The 22582-nt window shown below is 43.3% G+C and overlaps 1 protein-coding gene across 8 annotated transcripts in view; it reads left to right on the plus strand.

Annotated features, from left to right (window-relative positions):
- LOC147022875 (mechanosensitive cation channel TMEM63B-like) overlaps nt 1-22582 on the plus strand; it is a 117838-nt gene that overhangs the window by 28446 nt on the left and 66810 nt on the right. For all 8 annotated transcript variants that reach the window (XM_085887782.1, XM_085887789.1, XM_085887783.1 and 5 more), the window contains 3 exons: nt 3805-3920; nt 19535-19614; nt 20195-20230. In XM_085887782.1, the coding sequence (XP_085743908.1) occupies nt 3807-3920; nt 19535-19614; nt 20195-20230 (230 nt within the window). In that variant the 5' untranslated portion in view covers nt 3805-3806. The remainder of the gene's footprint in view (nt 1-3804; nt 3921-19534; nt 19615-20194; nt 20231-22582) is intronic.

Consider the following 22582-nt stretch of genomic DNA (forward strand, 5'->3'; position numbering starts at 1 on the left):
ATCGCCTTGCACCGAACTCCGTGATGTGAATCGCCTTGCTCCGAACTCCGTGATGTGAATCGCCTTGCACCGAACTCCGTGATGTGAATCGCCTTCCACCGAACTCCGTGATGTGAATCGCCTTGCACCGAACTCCGTGATGTGAATCGCCTTGCACCGAACTCCGTGATGTGAATCGCCTTGCACCGAACTCCGTGATGTGAATCGCCTTGCACCGAACTCCGTGATGTGAATCGCCTTGCACCGAACTCCGTGATGTGAATCGCCTTGCACCGAACTCCGTGATGTGAATCGCCTTGCACCGAACTCCGTGATGTGAATCGCCTTGCACCGAACTCCGTGATGTGAATCGCCTTGCACCGAACTCCGTGATGTGAATCGCCTTGCACCGAACTCCGTGATGTGAATCGCCTTGCACCGAACTCCGTGATGTGAATCGCCTTGCACCGAACTCCGTGATGTGAATCGCCTTGCACCGAACTCCGTGATGTGAATCGCCTTGCACCGAACTCCGTGATGTGAATCGCCTTGCACCGAACTCCGTGATGTGAATCGCCTTGCACCGAACTCCGTGATTTGAATCGCCTTGCACCGAACTCCGTGATGTGAATCGCCTTGCACCGAACTCCGTGATGTGAATCGCCTTGCACCGAACTCCGTGATGTGAATCGCCTTGCACCGAACTCCGTGATGTGAATCGCCTTGCACCGAACTCCGTGATGTGAATCGCCTTGCACCGAACTCCGTGATGTGAATCGCCTTGCACCGAACTCCGTGATGTGAATCGCCTTGCACCGAACTCCGTGATGTGAATCGCCTTGCACCGAACTCCGTGATTTGAATCGCCTTGCACCGAACTCCGTGATTTGAATCGCCTTGCACCGAACTCCGTGATGTGAATCGCCTTGCACCGAACTCCGTGATGTGAATCGCCTTGCACCGAACTCCGTGATGTGAATCGCCTTGCACCGAACTCCGTGATGTGAATCGCCTTGCACCGAACTCCGTGATGTGAATCGCCTTGCACCGAACTCCGTGATGTGAATCGCCTTGCACCGAACTCCGTGATGTGAATCGCCTTGCACCGAACTCGTGATGTGAATCGCCTTGCACCGAACTCGTGATGTGAATCGCCTTGCACCGAACTCCGTGATGTGAATCGCCTTGCACCGAACTCCGTGATGTGAATCGCCTTGCACCTAACTCCGTGATGTGAATCGCCTTGCACCGAACTCCGTGATGTGAATCGCCTTGCACCGAACTCCGTGATGTGAATCGCCTTGCACCGAACTCCGTGATGTGAATCGCCTTGCACCGAACTCCGTGATGTGAATCGCCTTGCACCGAACTCCGTGATGTGAATCGCCTTGCACCGAACTCCGTGATGTGAATCGCCTTGCACCGAACTCCGTGATGTGAATCGCCTTGCACCGAACTCCGTGATGTGAATCGCCTTGCACCGAACTCCGTGATGTGAATCGCCTTGCACCGAACTCCGTGATGTGAATCGCCTTGCACCGAACTCCGTGATGTGAATCGCCTTGCACCGAACTCCGTGATGTGAATCGCCTTGCACCGAACTCCGTGATGTGAATCGCCTTGCACCGAACTCCGTGATGTGAATCGCCTTGCTCCGAACTCCGTGATGTGAATCGCCTTGCTCCGAACTCCGTGATGTGAATCGCCTTGCTCCGAACTCCGTGATGTGAATCGCCTTGCTCCGAACTCCGTGATGTGAATCGCCTTGCACCGAACTCCGTGATGTGAATCGCCTTGCACCGAACTCCGTGATGTGAATCGCCTTGCACCGAACTCCGTGATGTGAATCGCCTTGCACCGAACTCCGTGATGTGAATCGCCTTGCACCGAACTCCGTGATGTGAATCGCCTTGCACCGAACTCCGTGATGTGAATCGCCTTGCACCGAACTCCGTGATGTGAATCGCCTTGCACCGAACTCCGTGATGTGAATCGCCTTGCACCGAACTCCGTGATGTGAATCGCCTTGCACCGAACTCCGTGATGTGAATCGCCTTGCACCGAACTCCGTGATGTGAATCGCCTTGCACCGAACTCCGTGATGTGAATCGCCTTGCACCGAACTCCGTGATGTGAATCGCCTTGCACCGAACTCCGTGATGTGAATCGCCTTGCACCGAACTCCGTGATGTGAATCGCCTTGCACCGAACTCCGTGATCTGAATCGCCTTGCACCGAACTCCGTGATCTGAATCGCCTTGCACCGAACTCCGTGATCTGAATCGCCTTGCACCGAACTCCGTGATGTGAATCGCCTTGCACCGAACTCCGTGATGTGAATCGCCTTGCACCGAACTCCGTGATCTGAATCGCCTTGCACCGAACTCCGTGATCTGAATCGCCTTGCACCGAACTCCGTGATCTGAATCGCCTTGCACCGAACTCCGTGATCTGAATCGCCTTGCACCGAACTCCGTGATCTGAATCGCCTTGCACCGAACTCCGTGTCATGCCCCGGCGACCCGCGGTTTGCATTGGTCAATGTGCCTGCTCCGTGGTGTGCCACGTGGACCGAGTGATCCGGCCGCACAGCATGCCTCTGCCTGGTAGCAGCTGCATTCAGGCGGAGGTGCGGGAGGATGTCTGCCGTCCTCGGGAGACATTTGTGGTCATCCTGGTGAGCGAAGACCAATGGTAAAACGTTATTGTAACCTCATGTGCAGACCCGACCCAGGATATGTGTTATTCGTGCCCCGTTCTATACGATGATAAAGTATCACAGGCTGCGCGCGAGTCCGCCATTGTACACGTGGTCAGCGCGTGGGTCCGCCTGTCGTCGAACATCGTGTTCGCGGTTCTCAGAGGCGGTGGGATGCACGGTGCTCGCCCTGATCTGTGTCAGGGAATTGAGGGAAAAGATTGGATATAATTATTAATGGAGATTTGGATTGAAGAAGAGTGAGCCGCGTGAATACTGTATATTGTTAGCATTTGGTGTGTTGGTTATGCCTCTGATTGCCAGAACAGTGTGTGGGGGGGGGGGGGGTCCTCGTTGTGGGGCACGCACTCCGTGCAGCACTGGTGTTTATTGCTGGTTTCTACTGCTGCCCTTGGTCTTCTGTGAGGACGCATTCTTGCGCGAAGGGCACGGCTGTCGTTTTTACCGATGGGTTTCCGAGCATAGCGCCTGCTGGCTCGCGCGAGGACCTCTTGCTTGGAGTTACTTCAGGAATAGAGAGAAAAGAATAGGAATGAGGTTCAGAGATTTAATCAGACCTAGCTATGAGATTTACACAACGCACTGTCCCGTTCGACCCACTAGACAAGAAGGAAGGGACTATCTGAATGTACATTAATGAAATAACTGTCTGGGGACCACTGTATGTTGGCTGCTATTGGTGTTTGAAGGATGCAGTTTCCAGAACCGCAACAATATATATTTATATATATATTTTTATATATACATATTTATGTATTTATGTGTCTATATATACATATTTATGTGTATATATATATACACACATATTTATGTTTGTTTGTTTTTTATAATATCTCTTTGTTGTTGGAGGTAATAATGGGTGTTTTTTTTTTCTTCTTCTTCATATTAAATCCCAATAGTTGGTCTACTTTTTAAACATTTTATTTTCTTGTCTGCCAGCCTGCCACACATGAACAGAGCACATTTTGTTGGTGTTTGCAACATTTAGAGGGAGTTCCTCATTCAAAATGTCAAATGCACAATTGTAGTTGATGGCAGGTGCAGAATATTGTGAGGTGGAGCTACACAATGTTTTGGTACCACCCCTTCTCCAAAAACATTCCCAGGAATGGCATCTAATGATACAAGTCAATGCTACGCACGTGGAAGGAACTCCGTACTGCAGGGATACCCATTCGGAGGTGTCGTCGTCGTATTAGCTCTCGACTTCATCATTTGGCTGGTATGTGCTACACTGCATCCAGATAACGTTGATACACAATTCCTTCTGATGTTGTCTGCCATATATATATATATATATATATATATATATATATATATATATATATATATATATATATATATATATATATATATATATATATATATATATATATATATATATATATATAGCACAAACACCTTACTACACCTCTTTATTTTATTTCCTGCTTTGAAAAGTTTGCTGATCTGTGTGTTTCTGTAGAAGAGCAGATTTGTTTCTGTTTAGATTTAAGTAACATGTTTGTCAAGAAAGTTTTTTGTGTGTCTGTAGGCTATATGTGGGAAATGTGTATGTGTATCTGTATCTGTTGGGGGGTGGGGGGGATTACTCTGCACTGATGACGATCCGGGATCCAGAAACTGGTCCGTGGATTGATACCTTTCCCTGAGGGGTTGGCTTATGATCGAGCTAAAAAAGCCTTCTAAAGCCATGGAGGCTGATTGATACTGTGATTAACAATGTAGCATCTGACACTGCTTTCAGTAGTGGGCGGTTCTGTGTTTTTCAAGGGCTGCATTACGGAGCTTTTGAAATGACGTAATCCACCACAGAATGCTTGTTGCGCATGCACAGAAACCTCGATTTAATAGTGATCTTCGGGGCAGGTGAACTTCTGTCGTATGTGCGGGGTAAGGATTGTAACCTAAAATAGTTCACAAAGCTACTAAACAAAGCTGAAAATACTTGGAAAAGTACCTGAGAGAAAGCTGGGGTGTGGGTTGTGCCTCTGCAGTCGACTTATAATGCACAGTCGTGATTAATCTATTTTTTACAACAGAAGTCAAACAAAGGCCTTCAAGATTATTGTAATATTCCACAATGAAGCAAAGTCTATGGGCTTATCACTTTGCGATCACAGACAGGTCTGTAGTCTCTGTCTTCTCCCAACTCCTTTCTGGTCTTGCACCCTCGGCTCTTTCCATGCTTTGTCCGCCCCAATTTTCTGCAGGGCACACACGATCCACCATCAACTCCCTTCTGGTGAAACTACCGAAACACAGCATCACTGCTCACCTCCACTCATTTGTTCCCAATTTCCAGTTTTCCCTCCTGAGAGTTTCCTGCTGCATCCATCTTGTCTACCCCATGCATGGGTGAGAAGAATTGACGAAGTTAATTAATTGTTCAAGTTCAAATCTGTTGCAGGAGGTTAAGCCGATAAAGTCATTTATATAGCGTCCAAATAAATCTGGGATGGGCGTGGAACCAATAAATTGAGAGATCATCTGTGCTTTAATAAAACCGATGAAATGATTTGTGTAATTCCGTTGCCACATGATTGATCCGATTATAGAAATCATTTCAGAATGAAAAGCAATTCGGTGTGAGAACCAATTCAGCAGATTAAATAAATTTTTAGTGGAGTGCTCGGCCCTTTAAGGATGAACTGATTTAAAATAATGTTTTGGTGTCTGAAGTCATTCGTTATTTGGGTTGTCAGTATATAATGGTGAAATGTCCATTGTAAATACAAGTTTGTTTTGAGTTGGAAACTGAAAACTGATGAATAATTTTATGAAGCATGATTGGTGTCTTTCATGAAATAAGTGAAACGACAGACGATTGGAGCTATTTTGTTTTTATCCAAATAATTGGAAATTACTTCTGTGGGACAGCCACAGGCAGTCAATAGGATGGCCAGTGTTGCGGGGTTTATGATTCGTTGGCAAAAAGTAGATGTGCAATATATACGAGGAGCACTGACCATACGATTAAGTTTAGAAATGAGATTGTTCACTGTTTGAGTTTTTCATTGTCCAGAGTGAGATCTCCATCGACTTTGACATAAAAACTGGTGTCTGATAAAATGTCATGAGCTTCATGCTCATAACGATCCATGTAGTGCCAATCAACCACCTTGCCAGTTTTATCTGCTGGTTTAATAACAATGTCTGTCCGACTTCTTAGAGTTTAAAGTGCAGTCCATTGAATTCATTGTGGGAAAAGAAAACATAATATTTTAAAAAGCAGAGTATAAGTGAGTGAGATGAATGGGAGGGGGTAAGGACACATGGGGGGGGGGTGAATGAGCTGCTCACAAGCTGAACGAAACACAGCACGAGGAGGAAGGGGAAAGCAGGGATGAACCAACAAAAAGAAGTGAGGGAGAGGGAGGAAAAACAAATCACAATCATCTGGAAAAAGGGAGTGCTTGGGAATGGGGGTAATTTGGGGTAGAATAGAGCATTAGTGTACTACAGATGGGGGATAACATGAGGTAGTGGTCTTGAAGCCCTAGAGGGAAGAATGGGACTGAAAGACTGTATTCCCGTTTAAATGTAGTTTTTGAACATTGAAACAACATTTTGTGATGAATAGATCAACTAAATCAAACTCACCCTCAAGAGGTGTCCAGTTGGTGTGTCAGATGTGTAATTAATGGAATTGCTCGTTTTCATGTTGGTTAGAATTGTCAGTCATAAATCAGCTTTCAACTTTCAACTGTATGCATCAAAGGCGACTTTAAATGTCGTTTTTGACAGTGAAGTAACGCGGGTTTGGTTTTTTTTTTTTTTAAACTGGAATGAAATTCCAACCTTTTTGTTCAAGGTGTTGTTTTTTTTTTCATGGTGGATAACTAAATTCAAACTTTTTTTTATGGCATATAACCTAAACCTTTTATTTTATTTTTTAATGCTTGTGTTGCCAATGCCGACACATGGGGGGGTGAGGTCTTTGCTGCAAAGACCATGAGGTCTTTGCTGCAATTAGCAGATGTCATGATGAAAGCTGTTTGGAGATGAAGTTGTGTGATTTTTTTTTTTGATTTTTTTTAATTTTTTTTTTTTTGTTGCTCGCCGACTTCCTTGTTTTATTCATGCTTATTACTGATGGAAAGTTGTTTCTAAATTCAAAACAATACATTTACATCTCTGTGAAATCGACGCATTTCAGGCAATGATAAACCAAAAAATTATATTTATTTAGGTTAACCCATACAAATGGATCAGCATCACTTTGAAGAAGTGAAGATTAGTAGAGCAGGATGGGCAGCATTTGGAAAACAAAAAAACATTCATGAAAAGGTTCTGCACCTGTGTCTGAAAGGGAAAGTTTACAATTGGAATTTTCTCCCAGCATTGACAAAAGGCAGTGAAACATGGTCTGTAACAAAGAGTATGAAGCAGAATTTGATCACAATGCAAAGAGTTATGGAAAAAATGTTGTTTTGGCCTTACTAAAAGGGACAAGAAGAGAAACAAATTGACCAGACAGAAAACGTTTCTTGACATTTTGGTCACGATCGAACCGAAATGGAATTGGGCTGGACACTTAGCAAAAAGAACAGCAACTGGTGGACAACAGTAATTACAAACAGGCAATCCAGAGGAGACTTTGGAAGAAGCGGAGGTTGACCAGAGATCGGACGGATGGATGAAACATTTACTCGAGTACAATGGTTTTAAATTGCATCGACGAGAACAGAATGGATCATGTTGATTGATGCCTTTATCGTGCAATGGACTAAACGGGCTGTTCAGGCCAAGTTGTATGCACATAAAGTGCTAGCACTAAAATATTAAGTGGGCTTGAAAACCTTGATGGCAAAACGGTTCAACAAACAGTACTCCACAAAATGTCGAGGGCAATGCTTCCAATGACGCAACCACCATATAAAGTATGTGAAGCAGGGATGAGGGAACAGGAGTGATAGAATGTAACCAACGCCAGGTGACAGCTGTGGAGATAAACCCCACCAATCATTCTAATTTACGACGCCATGCATTAAACATAAAACGCTAAAACAAAAAAATTTAAATACTTGGTCGCCTGCTTTGCCAAGTCCCTTTCATGAATGATGTTTATTCGTATTGTGGATGAGCGCCAATATGAATAAACCATCACGATGCATAAAAGAACCAAACAAACAAAATATATTGGTATAGATTTTCCATTTAAAATTTTTGAAATGCTAGGCAATATTAGGTAGGTGTACGACTGTACGTACCTTACTATACACTACCAGTCAAAAGTTTTAGAACACCCCCATTTTTCCAGTTTTTACTGAAATGTAAGCAGTTCAAGTCCAGTGAATAACCAGAAATGGTACAAAGCTAAGCGGTAAACTGCAAGAAGTTAAAAAAAGTTTAAGCTACCAAAAACTGAAAAATAATGTAAATTTCAGAGTTGTTAAAAAAGGCCCTTTTCAGGGAACAAGTAATGGGTTAGCAACTGCAGCTGTTTTGTAACAATGGAAGTGAATTCAGCCTTGAAATTTGATGCAAACAATTCCTACAGGTGTCCCAACTTTTGTTGATTAGTTACAAACCCTCTGTCTGTATAAAAGCAGTGTTGGAACAGTCTGTGTTGCTGCACCATCTGAAGCATTATTTGGACAATATTGCACTACAGGAAGTGGTATATTGCTATCATAATGGTGAGAAAAAGACAATTAACAAAGGAAGACAGACAGACCATTATAACTTAAAAGTGTAGGGCTTTCCTTTTGAGAAATTGCAAAGGAAGCCATGGTCAGTGAGCACAGTTTCCTATACCATCAAAAGGCACTTGGAAACTAGAGGAAACTCTGACAGGAAGAGGTCTGGCAGACCCAAAGCCACAACACAATCAGAAGACAAGTTTCTGAGAGTTAACAGCTTGTGTGATAGACGGCTCACAGGACAGCAGCTTCAAGCACAGCTTAACACTGGTCGAAGTAAGGAAGTCGACGCTTGCCTGGGCCATGAAGCATCACCAGTGGACAACTAAAAACTTGAAGAAGGTCTTATGGACCGATTAATCAAAATTTGAAATTTCGGTTGGTCAGGGTTTTTGTATGCCGTCGAGTAGGCGAAAGGATAGTTTTTCAGTGTGTGACACCAACTATTAAACATGGAGGAAGCGTGATGATCTGGGACTCTTTTGCTGGATCCAGAGTCGGTGACTTGCACAGAGTGACTGGCACCCTGAACCAAAAGGGCCACCACAGCATTACAGCGCCATGCAATACCCTCTGGTCTACGCCGAGTTGGTCAGGGGTTCATCCTACAGCAGGATAACGACCCAAAACATACCTCCAGGTTATGTCAGAACTACCTTTGAAGAAAAGAACAAGACAGTAGGCTTCAAATCATGGAATGGCCAGCACAGTCTCCAGACTTGAACCCCATCGAGCTGGTTTGGGATGAACTGGACAGAAGGGTGAAAGCAAAGCAACCTTCAAGTGCAACACATTTGTAAGAACTTCTGCAACAGTGTTGGGAAGAACTTTTCGAACAATATTTGATTTCCATTGTAGAAAGAATGCCACGAGTGTGTTTGGCTGTTATATCTGCAAAAGGTGGCTACTTTGATGAGTCAAAAATTTAGATAAAATTTTGTTCAACAAAACGATTCCATGATTTCTTTTTTATCTGCAATTGTTTATTTGTTGTCTGCTTTAATTTCGGAGGACATTGAAACATTTAAACTGCTTAAATTTCAGTAAAAACTGGAAAAATGGGGGTGTTCTAAAACTTTTGACGGGTAGTGTATATTTAGCCTTTACAGTGTTAGAAAAATTCACTGCACAAGAGTTTCCTTTCCTACATTTCGAGACCGCATCTTCGGTTATATACTCCTCATTACATGTGAAAAATCGATCACCTTTGACAGGAGGGGAGGGGCTTTCGGGAGGCCACATGCCGAGTACCCCCTCCCCCCCCCCCGATGAACTCATTGGTTACATTGGCAGTGTGTTTTGGGTCATTGTCTTGCTGCATGGGAAAGTGCCACCCAATGAGTTTGGAGGTGTTTGCTTGTACATAGGCAGACAAGATGTTTCTGTACACTTCCACATTCATTCTCCTGCTGCCATCATTCGTTACATCGTCGATAAAGATGAGTGAGGCAGTTCCAGAGACAGCCATGCAAGCCCAATCTATGACACTACCTCTACCATGCTTCACAGATGAGGTAGTATGCTTTTGATCATATGCAGGTCCTTCCTCTATTCACACTTTAGCCTTTCCATCGCTTTGGTGAAGGCTTATCTTGGTCTCACCTGTCCATAAAACATTCCAGAACTCTACTGGATCAACTCTGTACTTTTTGGCAAATTATAATTTGGCCTTTCTACTTTTGGTGCTGATGAGAGGTTTGTATTTTGCATTGTAGCCCTTGTAATTCTGCTGTTGAAGTCTTCTGCAAACGGTATATTGTGATATTTTCACTCCAGCACTCTGGAGGTTGTTGTTGATGTCACTGGCAGTTGTTTTAGGGTTTTTATTCACAGCTCTGATCATTTTTTCTGTCATCAACTGCAGTTGTTTTACTTGGCCGATCAAGCCATTGTCGATTGCAAAGTACATTGGAGCTTTCTTTCTTTTTCAAGCTATTCCAAATTGTTGTTTGTGCTATGGTTCCAATTGAATTATTTTATTATTTCAGCTTCCAAATTGCTTGCTTTTCTTTCATCGACAGTTCTCTGGTCTTCATGTTGGTTTATGCCTCCTGACCCCAGAGGCAGACTCCCAAGGCCAAAGCAAAGGCTTAAACCAAGACGAGACAGTTCTTTTATGTGTGACCAATCAATGCAACAGGAAACACCTGAGCAAGAAGAAACACCTGTCAGTCAATTGTTCCAATGCTTGTGCTCACCTGAAATGGGATGACTGAACATAAAAAGTGTTATTGTTCCACAATGGTAAAACATGTATTCATAGAAATACCAAGAAATAAAAGCTGACCACCTGTACGCTTGCCTCGTATTAATCTTTTGATCTCAAATCCAAATTTCTTGAGTATAGAGCAATAATAACAAATTTGACTTCACTGGTCCAATACTTATGGAAGACACACACACACAATTGTTGCTTTTTGGCCCCATGCTACAACCGCTGACCACAATCGGGTGTGAAGTCATCGATGTCAAAGCAGATAGCTTTGTGGATGACTAAAACGGTTTTAATTTCCTCAAGATGATAGTGAGTAGTTTGTGCCAGCTCATTTTGCAATTACTCATGTGCCCACTGATAACGTGTTAAGAGGGAGTAACTGTGATTAATAATTTATCTCCCCCAGGGTAATCCAATTGAGCGTGGCAAGACAAATAAGCAAGGCGGGCATGCCTCTCAGAGAATATCGAAGTTGCTTTATTTTACAGGACATCATAAATGGATTGAACCACCTCAGGACCAACAGACAGGCAAACATGTTGAATTATAAAAGGAATTGATCAAATGTCCGATGGCATCACATGCGAAACTCTCTTTCATATGGAACAGGGCTGGGTTTTGGAGGAATATTGCTTTGCAGTGTGGCAGAGTGGCATAGACGGACAGCAACACACTCGTGCCTGGCGAGACGGCCAGAACGGACACCCGAGTGGGAGCAGGCCAGCAGGGAAATGCATTGGCGAGAAGCAAATTTAAATCTTCTTCTTCCTTTTTCTTGCCACCCTCAAAGCCACACCGATTGGCCTCATATTTGCCTGCCTTTTATAGTTTCTTGCCGTAATCCTCTCCCCTCGGGATGACACCTACTCGTCTGATCGTGGCAGTCAATCGCACCGCTCCACATACCTGTCAGCACCGAATCACGGTCACCGTGGCTGCACGAGGCAGTGGCCCCTGCTCATATGCATGGAGGACCAATCGACGCTTGTCATATTTGGTGTTGTTCTCCACCCCAAGCGTTCCAAATTGAACTTGGTATAAGAGAAAATAGGCCTTTAATCTGGCTTGGAGTGTCTCGGCTGTTTAGACAACGTAATCCCTGTAACAATATTATATTATGCTGACTGATACTACGATTAGCAGTGTAGCGGCTTACATAGCATTTACCAGCGAGTCGTTGCTGCCTTGCTTACTATGTAATGGATGCCTTAGGGTGGATATGTTGTCGGTACCTGGTGTTGGTCACAACCTTTGCACCAAGTGCTCATGTTGTACTTGAGCTCATGGTCTCCAGGGTGGCCACAATGTCTTGTCACCATTTGTAATAATTGTGACATTGCCTTTTATCATATTGTTGTAGATTTCCGCCCGTCCGGCGTGTGGACGACCGCATTTATCCCAATTGCGGCTGCGCGTGCCCACCGAACGAGCAATCTAGTCGCAGCTTCCGGATCCACGCCAAAACCCAGCTGCGGGTGTTTTTAACACACCATAAACCAGCCAACTCTTCTGTCCACGCGCTACAGGGTCGATCGCCGAATTGTCGATGTATTTTTTATTCACGCGGACAGAAATGCCGGGAGTTTATATCTCGAAGGGGCCTGCACGAAAACGAGCCACTTAAGCAGCTCGGTACCTTCCCATTCTGCGAAAGGTTATGTTTTGGTCGGCGTGTATTTATTTATTTATTTATTTATTTATTTATTTATTTATTTATTTATTTATTTGTTTATTTGTTTATTTATTTATTTATTTGTAATCTTGTGATTCGTATAACTCAAAAAGTATTAAACCGAATTGCATGAAATTTGGTGGGATGATTGGTTATTAGCCAGGAAGCATTCAGTTAGATTTTGGGATCATTCGGATCAAAGGTCAAGGTCAAGGTCACAAAAAGGTCAAAATCGTCTTTTTACGGTAACACGGTCAATTTTTATTCAATTTGCATGCAACCAACGCCAAAATGTTCAGAATTCAACGCCTCATCTTGTGATATGCAATATGACACAATGACGCCCATACTCTTGTTACCGGTTAGGGGTCAAAGGTCAGGGGGGTCACGACCTTGAAAAATATGCGGTTTTTGTCATAACGCGGTCAATTCTTGTCCGCTTTACATGAACCCAGCACCAAAATGTTCAGAATTTAATGCCCAATCTTGTGACACAATGATGTCATAACACATGTCACCGGTTGGGGTAAAATGTCGGGGGGGTGGAGGGGTCACGCCCTTGAAAAATATGCGGTTTTCGGCATAACTCAGTCAATTCTTATTCGATTTGCATGAAACCAGCATCAAACCAGTTCCCCACACTCATACCAAGAACAAAAAAGTAGTGGCGGCGAAGGTATGCGCTCTATGAGTGCCCGTTCTAGTTCCCTATGCGATTGCCGAGCGGTTTTATATCGCCAAGTCCCGTCGGACCAGATGTACGTTTTATCGGCTTATAATCAGCCAGCTAGTATTCTAAACGCGTCGTGGCAGTCAATGGCAGAAAGTGACACAACGAGCAGGTTAACATTAAAAAATGGGGACATTTATTTCAAATGCACATATGCATTTGAATGGGGGAATGGGACAGGACACGAGCAAAAAGCCGACAGCCGAGTTCTATCATGTAATGTACAGTCACTTAACAGTTTGTTACTTACGGACAAGGCGCCACAGACTTTAATGCAAAACCCAAGAAAGAAAGAAAGAACTGGGCTCGTGAGCTTTTATAATTGCTCGGAGTCGGGATGACCGAAGGGGCTCAGAGACCGAGCGGGCTACCTGGCCACCCTCGTGGTGACTCGCTGGGTCCTGGCTCGGCGACCCTCGGTGTCTGTGCCCGGACCCCCGAGCTTCGACTGGCTCCCTTGGTCATCCGGCCTCCACTGCGGCCTGGTCTAGCCAATGACGCGCTGGTGGAGTGAATGCGTCTCGACTCAGGCCTCCTGGTTGCGCTGGCAAACCCCCAGCGAACCAACTGCCCTAACTCCGAACTCTCCAGCTCTCAACCTTGGCGTCTCTCCACTCCCACCGCCGACTGCAAGCCACGAAGTCCAGCGCCCAACTCAAGCACTCTCCCCAACTCTCCGGACTCTAACACTCACTAAGCTCTGCGGCGAACACGGCTTTTTATAGCCCCAAGGGGAGGGGTCGCTCTGGGCTTACCACCCAAAATCAGCGCCCTCCTTCCTTTCACCTTTGAACCTTCACCCACACTGGATCCGCCCCTCTCCTTCCGATTGGCTCGCTCCCTCAGAGGGCAACGCCGTTTTGATCCGATCTTGCCATCAATCGCGGCCGTGTTGCAGATCACCATCAAAACGTGGCCGTGGGTTGTCGTTGTTGTTGTTATTGTTGTTATTTTTAAAATATAGATAGAAAAGAATAACACTACCTCAAAGATGCACAGCCCGGCACACGAACACATCCCGTTGTACATCGGTGGGGAAATCTAACCTGGAACCACTTACCAAAATAACTGACCTCTGGGGAACCTGAATGGTGTTCTGTGAATTTCCACAACCGTAACAATATTATCTGACAAAACTGAAGGGTTCTACAAGTTATTCCACACACCTTTTCAGTACATGCTCTTGTACTTTATTACATATTTTACAGCACATGACAAGCCTTAAGTGTGCAGTGAACGTATTTGTGCTCCATCGTTGTCATTACAGAGAATAATTTTGCGCCATGTTCTGGGTAGGACATTTTCCAGAGCATTTGTGGGGTGATACGATTAAAAGTAAGTCTCACTGTTTGTTTAAGGTTTGTAGTATACACTCAATTTGAAAAAAGGGAAAAAGGAACCGAATTAAAACTGCACGTCAATTTTTGCAAGGGGTGACGAGACATTGTGGCCACACTGTAGTGCACTAAAGAATTGTGTTGTGTCTGTTGAATGTGTATGCAAATGTTCTTGTACACTTTGCAATGTAGTCTTTTTTTATTTTTAGGTTTTTCCTCATACAAGATAACATATTTTTAATGTTTACAAGTTGGCTTGCAAAGTACTTAGAGCTACTAAAAGGTTGCTTGTGATACAGTAGACCATGGGTGGGGAGCCTCCGGGCCGTATACGGCTCGCGAGGCCGTTTGATCCGGCCCGCGAGGCAATTCATAATATGGAATAGGCAAAGCCTAGAAGCAAACGTAGAATTCTTCTTGCATTCGCTTCTTAAATATATCAAATTGAAGTCTTTTTGCTATGAAAAAATAAATATTACCTTAATATTACCTTCACAACAACTACACTGCCTAGAACAGGATCTCATTTGAAAAAAAAAAATTCCTCAACATTACCTTCACAACGACAACTACACCGCCTAGAACAGGATGTCATCTAAAAAAATAAATACTAGAAGCGAACGTAGAATTCTTCTTGCATTCACTTCTGACTTTACCTATAACTTGTTCACAACTGTATACGCAATTTTCGGTTACTTCGGCCTGGATTCGGGATCAGCGATCAAATAACGTAAATCACGATTAAAAATTATTTTTTGATGATGCGGGAGATATCTTTATTAAAATCAGTTGAGGAAATATACACGATGTCTGATATTATTTGGGTCTTTCATGTGTCCGACGATGCCTTTATCTCCCGGCTTGCATGATTCCCCATGACAAAAACCGGAAACAAAAAAATAACCAGAAGCAAAAAAAAAAAAAACGGAAGCAGAAGGGTCATAGCCAACCACATGGATTCCAAATCGCCATGGTATTGTGTTGTTGTTGTTGTTGTTGTTTCCTATTCTCTCATGTGCACGCGTTAAGTAATATTCACAAGATAGAAATAAAACCCAATCGTGTTTATACACCGCACAGCGTTTAAAAACAACCGGAAGCAAAAGAGTCGTAGCCAACGACACGGATTCCAAATCGTCAGGGGTATTGTGTTGTTGTTGTTTCCTATTCTCTCACGTGTACGCGTTAAGTATGAAACTCACTTCGTTCGCTAAAAATAAACAAAAGCAACCTCAGAAATACAACACAAAAAAAAAACTCCAGACCGATTATTTTTTCCTAAAAAAAATAAATTAAACGGACAGCTCTCATCTGTCTGTTTCACGTTCAGGGTCAGTGAATGCAGCACGTGCGTTAAGTAATGTGTGATCGCGTAATCTCATGTCATCATTTCATTCAGTATATGCAAACATGGCGACTAACAAGAAAAGAAAGGTAGATGCGGAATGTCGCACTTTCCAAGAGAAATGGGCAAACGATTATTTCTTTGTGGAAGTAAAAGGCAAGCCAGTCTGCCGAGTTTGTCCGGAAGCGCTCTCGGTGATGAAAAAGTCCAACCTCGAGCGTCATTACAGCTCGAAACATGCTAAACTGGACGAGTTGAAAGGACAAATGCGCTTGGATAAAGTTAACGCTCTTCGGCAGACTTTTGGTGCTCAACAAGCAGTCTTCATAAGACCATAATCTGACCGAGACAACACTGCGCATGCTAGTTTTGTGGTGAGTGAGCTTATCGCTAAGAAGCTGATGCCGCATTCAGAAGGAAAATTTGTGAAGGAGTGCCTTGTTGCCGCTGCGGAGCTGCTCACACCGGAAAAAGTAAAATTGTTCCAAAGTGTCAGTTTGTCTCGAAGAACTGTCTCAGATCGGATTACTGAAATGGCACAAGATATTGAGAAAACACTGAAGGACACCACAAGCGATTTCCAGTTTTTCTCTCTGGCCTGCGATGAGATAACGGACATAACAAACACCGCCCAACTTGCCATTTTTGTGCGGGGGATTACAGCTGAGTTTGATACGAGCGAGGAGTTGCTGTCTTTGCAAGCCATGCATGGCACCACCAAAGGTGAGGATTTGTTTGAGCAAGTTGTTTTTGCTATGAACAAATTTAAACTGCAGTTTGACAAGTTAAGTGGCCTGGCCACGGATGGAGCCCCAGCCATGGTTGGCGCGCAAAAGGGATTGACTGCATTGGTCAAAAAAGAAATGAGTCGTCTCAGTCTCGATCCAAGTGAGTTAGTTGTATGCCACTGTATCATACACCAAGAGAATCTGTGTGCACAGTCCCTGAAGCTGAAAAATGTGATGACAACTGTCGTTTCCACCATAAACGTCATCAAAAGCAGAGGGCTGAACAGCCGCCAGTTCAAGGAGCTACTGAGTGAACTTGAGTCAGAGTACGGAGATCTGGTTTACCACTGTGAGGTGCGGTGGCTGAGTCGTGGAAATATGCTCACACGGTTTTACTCACTGAGAGAAGAAGTGAAACGGTTCATGGAGATGAAGGGGAAACCTGTCATGGAACTCAGTGATGGCAAGTGGCTGTGTGATTTGGGCTTCATGGTGGACATTACCAAGTACCTGTCAGAGCTGAACGTCAAGCTCAAAGACCCCAACCATCTTCTCAGCTCTCTGCAATCAAATGTGAAATCATTTGAAACGAAACTAAAGCTGTGGCAAGTGCAACTGGAAAGGGGAAACACTGTCCACTTTCCCACTCTGCAAGAACAAAAGCCTGCTGTGACATCTGAATATGCTGCTGGGTGTGCAAAACTCCTCCAGGCATTTGGAGAGAGGTTCCAGGACATGAAAAGGAAACAAAGGGAACTGAACATATTTGCCACGCCGTTTAATGTGGAACCAGCTGATGTGCCTGACAACCTACACACGAAATCATTGAGCTGCAAAGCAATGACGAGCTCAAAGCTAGGTACAACAACCTCCCTTTGCTCGAGTTCTACAAACTGTATGTACGTGCTGAGGATTTTCCCATTCTGACGAGACATCCACTGAAGTTTGCATCACTGTTTGGGACGACCTACAGCTGTGAGCAGTTCTTTTCAAAACTGACTCTTGCAAAGACTCGGTTCCGCTTGAGACTGACTGACCCAAACCTGCAAAACCAGCTGCGAGTAGCATCATCATCACTACCACCCGACACCAAACGCCTTGCCAAAGAGAAACAGTTCCAGCCATCGCATTAGGTGAGTCTGATATACGTGTTCAATAATTTTGCATGGCCCTCGAAGGATGTTCTAAAAATCGAAATGGCCCTTGACAGGAAAATTGTTCCCCACCCCTACAGTAGACAAATGCATGTGGGATGTGGCATTAATTGCTGTGCCTCCTGGCTCTGGCAAATGGTTAGAGCATTCAAACGGTGTTGCTTTTAATTTTACTTCTATATTTTTGTCATGTAAACTCTTGGCTTGTGGAAGAGAAGAGTAAGGATAAAAAAGTGACCTACTGATGGTGGATTGGTGTATTTGGGTTTTATGGGAGTGAAGGCTGTCTTCGAAGTTGATAATAGTGGACCAAGGTTATGTTGTTCAAGTCACCTGTTAGTTTTGGCTTGCATGAGGAAAAGTGGTTAAATGTTTTTTGTTTGTTTTTTTGTTGTCGTTTTGTCCATGTAGTGGGGCAACTTAGCATAACAATTGTGCATTTTGTGAGGAAAGCACCAAATTTGGCACACTAGTAGCCTAACATATTATGAACAGATTTGGATATTGGGCCATCTCAAACTCAGCTGCTGATGGCTGTGGCAGCCATTTTCCACTGCCATCAAAAATTTTGAGATGGCCCAATATCCAAATCTGTTCATAATATGATAGGTGACTAGTGTGCCAAATTTGGTGCTTTCCTCACAAAATGCACAATTGTTATACTATATTTAGCTAAGTTGCCCCACTAATGGTTGGGAAATTTGTTTTTTCTTTAATGACAATTCATATTTTGTTATTGAAAGGGTGCATTATTTCCCAACACATTACACTGAAAGATATCTGTAATGGCAGCAAACTCTTCAAAATTGCTTGAATCATATCCCTCTCATACCAGGAGTGGATCGGGGTGGGAGGGGGGGGGGGGGTTAGTCTGCGCCTGGCCTGCCTTACCCCCTCCCCTCCCTTCAATGGTGATCGTCTTTTCGCATGTAGTGAGGTGTACATAACCGAAGATGCAGTCTCTAAATGTGGGAAAGGAAACTGTCTCGCACAGTGAATGTTTCCAACAATTTCCACTGTAAAGACTAAGTATATAATAGGGTAGGTACACCTACATAATATTGCTTAGCGTTTCAAAATTTTTTAAATGCAAAATCTAAAACGATTACATTTAAGAAAATGTTTTCAGTGTTTATGAATTATGTTTACGTTTTTGAGGAGTACTAATACATTGTGCTAAAAATCAGGGTTTGTTCTTTACTAAACACTGTCGAAAAAGATGGATATCAATTTGGTATTTTCAGTGTAGTTTCTGTTGTTGTTCAAATTGGTAAATTTAAATGACAATAACAACAACCAAAGCGGAATAATGTGGTTCATCAAAAAGGTCAAAAACTCAAAGGGGTATTCACAGGGTTTATGTTCTTCCAAAAAGACAGAATTAAAGGATCATGATGTGGATGCAGAAAAAAGTAATAAATAGTTAAACTGTTACAATTTGATTTTGAAACTCCACTAACTGGTAGAGACTTCTCAGTGTGTTGGAATTTTGTAATGGTACAAGTGATGTCATGCTGTTGGTAATATCTTTTGTTGGTTTGGTCCTTTTATGCATCATGATAGTGAACTATCCATTGAAGAAAAAGAGCAGACTGTGTGTTCCAATGTAACTGAACTATTGCTTGGTGTACAACATACAAGAGGTCCCAAGTTTTTATCCCATCCTATGACCGTTTAATTATTTATTTTTAATCAAAACCAATCAAAATATGTACATGAATCGTGTAAACATTCTGAAATGATAAACAATTAAATAACCTCACTCTGCTTGGCAAAATATTTTTCAATGCAATGTAAATTTTTGCTCCTCCCCAACCCCCCCAACCCCCCCCCACCTAACCTAAAATTCTGGATCCCCCCCTGCATTACCCTCTCTGCAAGCCCCTTCTACACCCTTCTATACCCTTCCTTTTCATTACTGAACACAAAAGTTTGCACTCTGACTCCAAGACAAACCTTAGTGTGCAATCTCTTTTGATATTATATGTGATGTGTGTGTTGTAATTTCAGGTGCTTCTGCTCGTTTTCTCAATTTTGAGGAAGAAGGCTTGGGACTATGGGAGACTTGCTTTACTTAACGACAATGACAGGTTTCATTTTTATTTTTTTTCCCCCTTGTACAGAACATACAATGTACTGCATTCAGAATGGTTGATGACACTGAGTACTCACAACAACGATGCTGTAATACACACCTCGTTAATGCTTCGTTGCTATGCGATATTTTGCATTATTACCTCTGCCATCGAAGGTGAAGAAGGTTGTGTTTTCACCCCTTTCTGTCTGTCTGTCTGTCTGTCTGTTTGTGTACAGGATATCTCAAAAAGTTGTGGACTGAGTCAGACGAAACTTGGTGGACAGGTTGGGTGTGTGGCCCGGACGAATTGATTCGATTTAGGTGAAGATCCGAATCCGGATCTGGATATGAGAATTATTTAATTGTTCAAGTGATTCTTCACCTTTGAGAGATAGGGCCAAAAACGATACAGTACTGTGTATAGCTCAAGATATTTCAAAAATGTGTTGGTCCCGATATGTTCTCGTGGATCAGGCATTGGCGTGGCTGGGGTATGCGCTCTACCGAGTGCCCTTCTCGTTGTTGTTGTTGTTTTGGTACGTTTCACTTATTTCTGAGAATTTAAGCTTTTCACAATTTTCTTGTCTTTTTAGGTCTGTTGTACGAGGAAAATGGAGAAATGAAATCTAGTAGGTATTTTTTTGTTTGTTTGTTTTGTTTTTATTTAAATTATTATTATTATTATTATTATTATTATTATTATTTTTGGTGACATTTGATAAGTAATTTTCCTCTCATGTTTTAATGATTTCTTGCTTTTACATATATGCTGTCCAACCAAAACTTGTAGGATTATTTTTTTTTTGACTACATTGCAAACCATTGTGTGCAGAAATTTAATATTGTTCGTCTCACCTGCCCAAATCGCATGCAGCCTGAACCTTTACCGTAAAATAATGTCTGCTCCGAATTCCTCCCGTGTGTGTCCTCTACCTTTTTCCTGATTTTGTGAGCACTGCCAGGCCCTTAATATTGGCCCACATTCCCCTGACTGCACCATTTCACATGAACAATGTTGAACTGGTCTCTTTTCTCCCCATTGTATGTTTTTATTTTTATTTTTTTTAGTCGTTCTGTTTTATTGTTTTCGAGCCCTTAACTAACGTTGGTCAGGGTTCACGTTTCCTGTTGTCTTCCCTTCATGATGATGTTCTTCATAGATGATTAGAGGATTGTTGAGACTGTTGAATTGTTCTAATGAGGTACCCATTTTTTGCCAACTGATGAACACAGTCGTATGGTCAGACATTGTAGAATGCTCATAATTGATGATTGAGGAGAGTGGTCTACAAAATAGCACAAGCATGGTGCCTATGGAGATGTGTTCCCAACATCGTAATTGTTTACCTATAAACGCTATTGGACAGCTTAATTTGGTCTCACTTAAGTATCCAGATGTTATAAAGGCGTTTCTTTTTTTAATACGAAGACATTGTTAACAAATAAACATATGAAATTAAATTAATGAGCCAGGCTTTGGCTCATCCTCCTGTGAAGCTGTTGGTTTCTTTTGTAGGCATCCACCGGTCTCAAGAGACTGGATTTGCCCTACTATTGGGAAGGACAATTGGTAGAGTAGTGCCTGCTGTGACTATACAGTCCCACTTGGGAATGTCAGTTTCTGTTGCATCAGCTGCATTTGTAGATAGCTCAGCTGGGGTCTCCTGATTGTTGCACTTCCTCTGGGCTCTTTTATCCTCGGTGACTTGTTGTAGCGTTGTCTCACCTCTTCTGAGGCCTTTGTTCAGTTTCTGCTCCCACTGGCTCCAATCGTTGGCAAGCATTTCCCACCCTTGAACATCAATGGCCAGGACTTTCATGTCACATTTGCAAACGTCCTTGAAGCAGAGATATTGACGTCCAGCAGCTCTCTTGCCAGAGGCCAGTTCTCAATGCAGGATAACTTTGGGGATCCTCCCATCTTCCATTTGATGGACATTCCCGAGCCACCAAAGTCGGCATTGTCTGAGCAGTGTGAACATGCTTGGACGCTGGACACGCTGGTTTCTTGATAAGGAAGCTATCAAGGGTTGTTTGTTTGCTCCTTCGCTTCCTCTCAACAAGTATTTGTTTGTACACTGTGAAATGTTGCAAAAGACCTCTCTTCACTGCTGCACTGCGTTCCAGATCCAGATCATTTTCCGAGGTGCTCTCAATGAGCCTGCACAACTTCCTATAACAATATTTTAATGTTGTGGTGCTAAAGTATTTCTCGGGTTCACTGTCTTCATCTTCACTGTCTTGCTTGGCACGGTGCTCCTCCAGCTCCTGCAGCTCATCATTAGTCAAGCTTGCCCCATGTGATGCTTGTAGCTCTCAACGTTTTCAGCATTAATTTCCTGGAGACCATCTTGGTGAGCTGGCTGGACAATCTACTGAGTGACAGCCTCCTCCACCTCAAACCTGGTGAACTTGTTACAGGCCTCCTCCCACACGTTCTGCTATGCAATGTTCATCGCAGTGACGGTCACTTCCCCTCCCTCCCCCCCCCCCCCAAGCTTTGCTGATGTTTTCGACTACATTCTTGATGTTATAATTTATCCAAAATCCCTTGATTGATACTTGACCAGGACCATCTGTCACCTTTCATAGCAACTTAAAAAAAAATTAATACATATATTCTTCTTTGAGTGTTAATCAATATGAGACAATACAAAGTTTTGGATAAACACGGTTTGATAGTACTGTATTTGATTTAACATTATTGAACATGAAGTTGAGATCACTGAAGGCATTTGTAATTTTTGAATCTCCAATGTTTTTATTTCCTTGCATTCATGGTGTCATTTAGCTTCTTGAAAGCCTCCTTTTACAAGTGTCATACAAACCCAACTTTCTTTTTGTCTTACTGATATCACCATAAAGCCAGAACAGTGCTGTTCAGGAGTGATGTCAATATAACATGTATTACAATTTACTCTCTTCGGTGGTGGTTCATCGTATTCCCCTGTGAAGACTCCCTCTCCCCTCTCCCCTCTCCA

The sequence above is a fragment of the Eptatretus burgeri genome, chromosome 7 (genome assembly GCF_056783735.1).
Source record: "Eptatretus burgeri isolate ZD-2024b chromosome 7, Ebu_testis_v1, whole genome shotgun sequence".
NCBI classification, from domain to species: domain Eukaryota; kingdom Metazoa; phylum Chordata; class Myxini; order Myxiniformes; family Myxinidae; genus Eptatretus; species Eptatretus burgeri.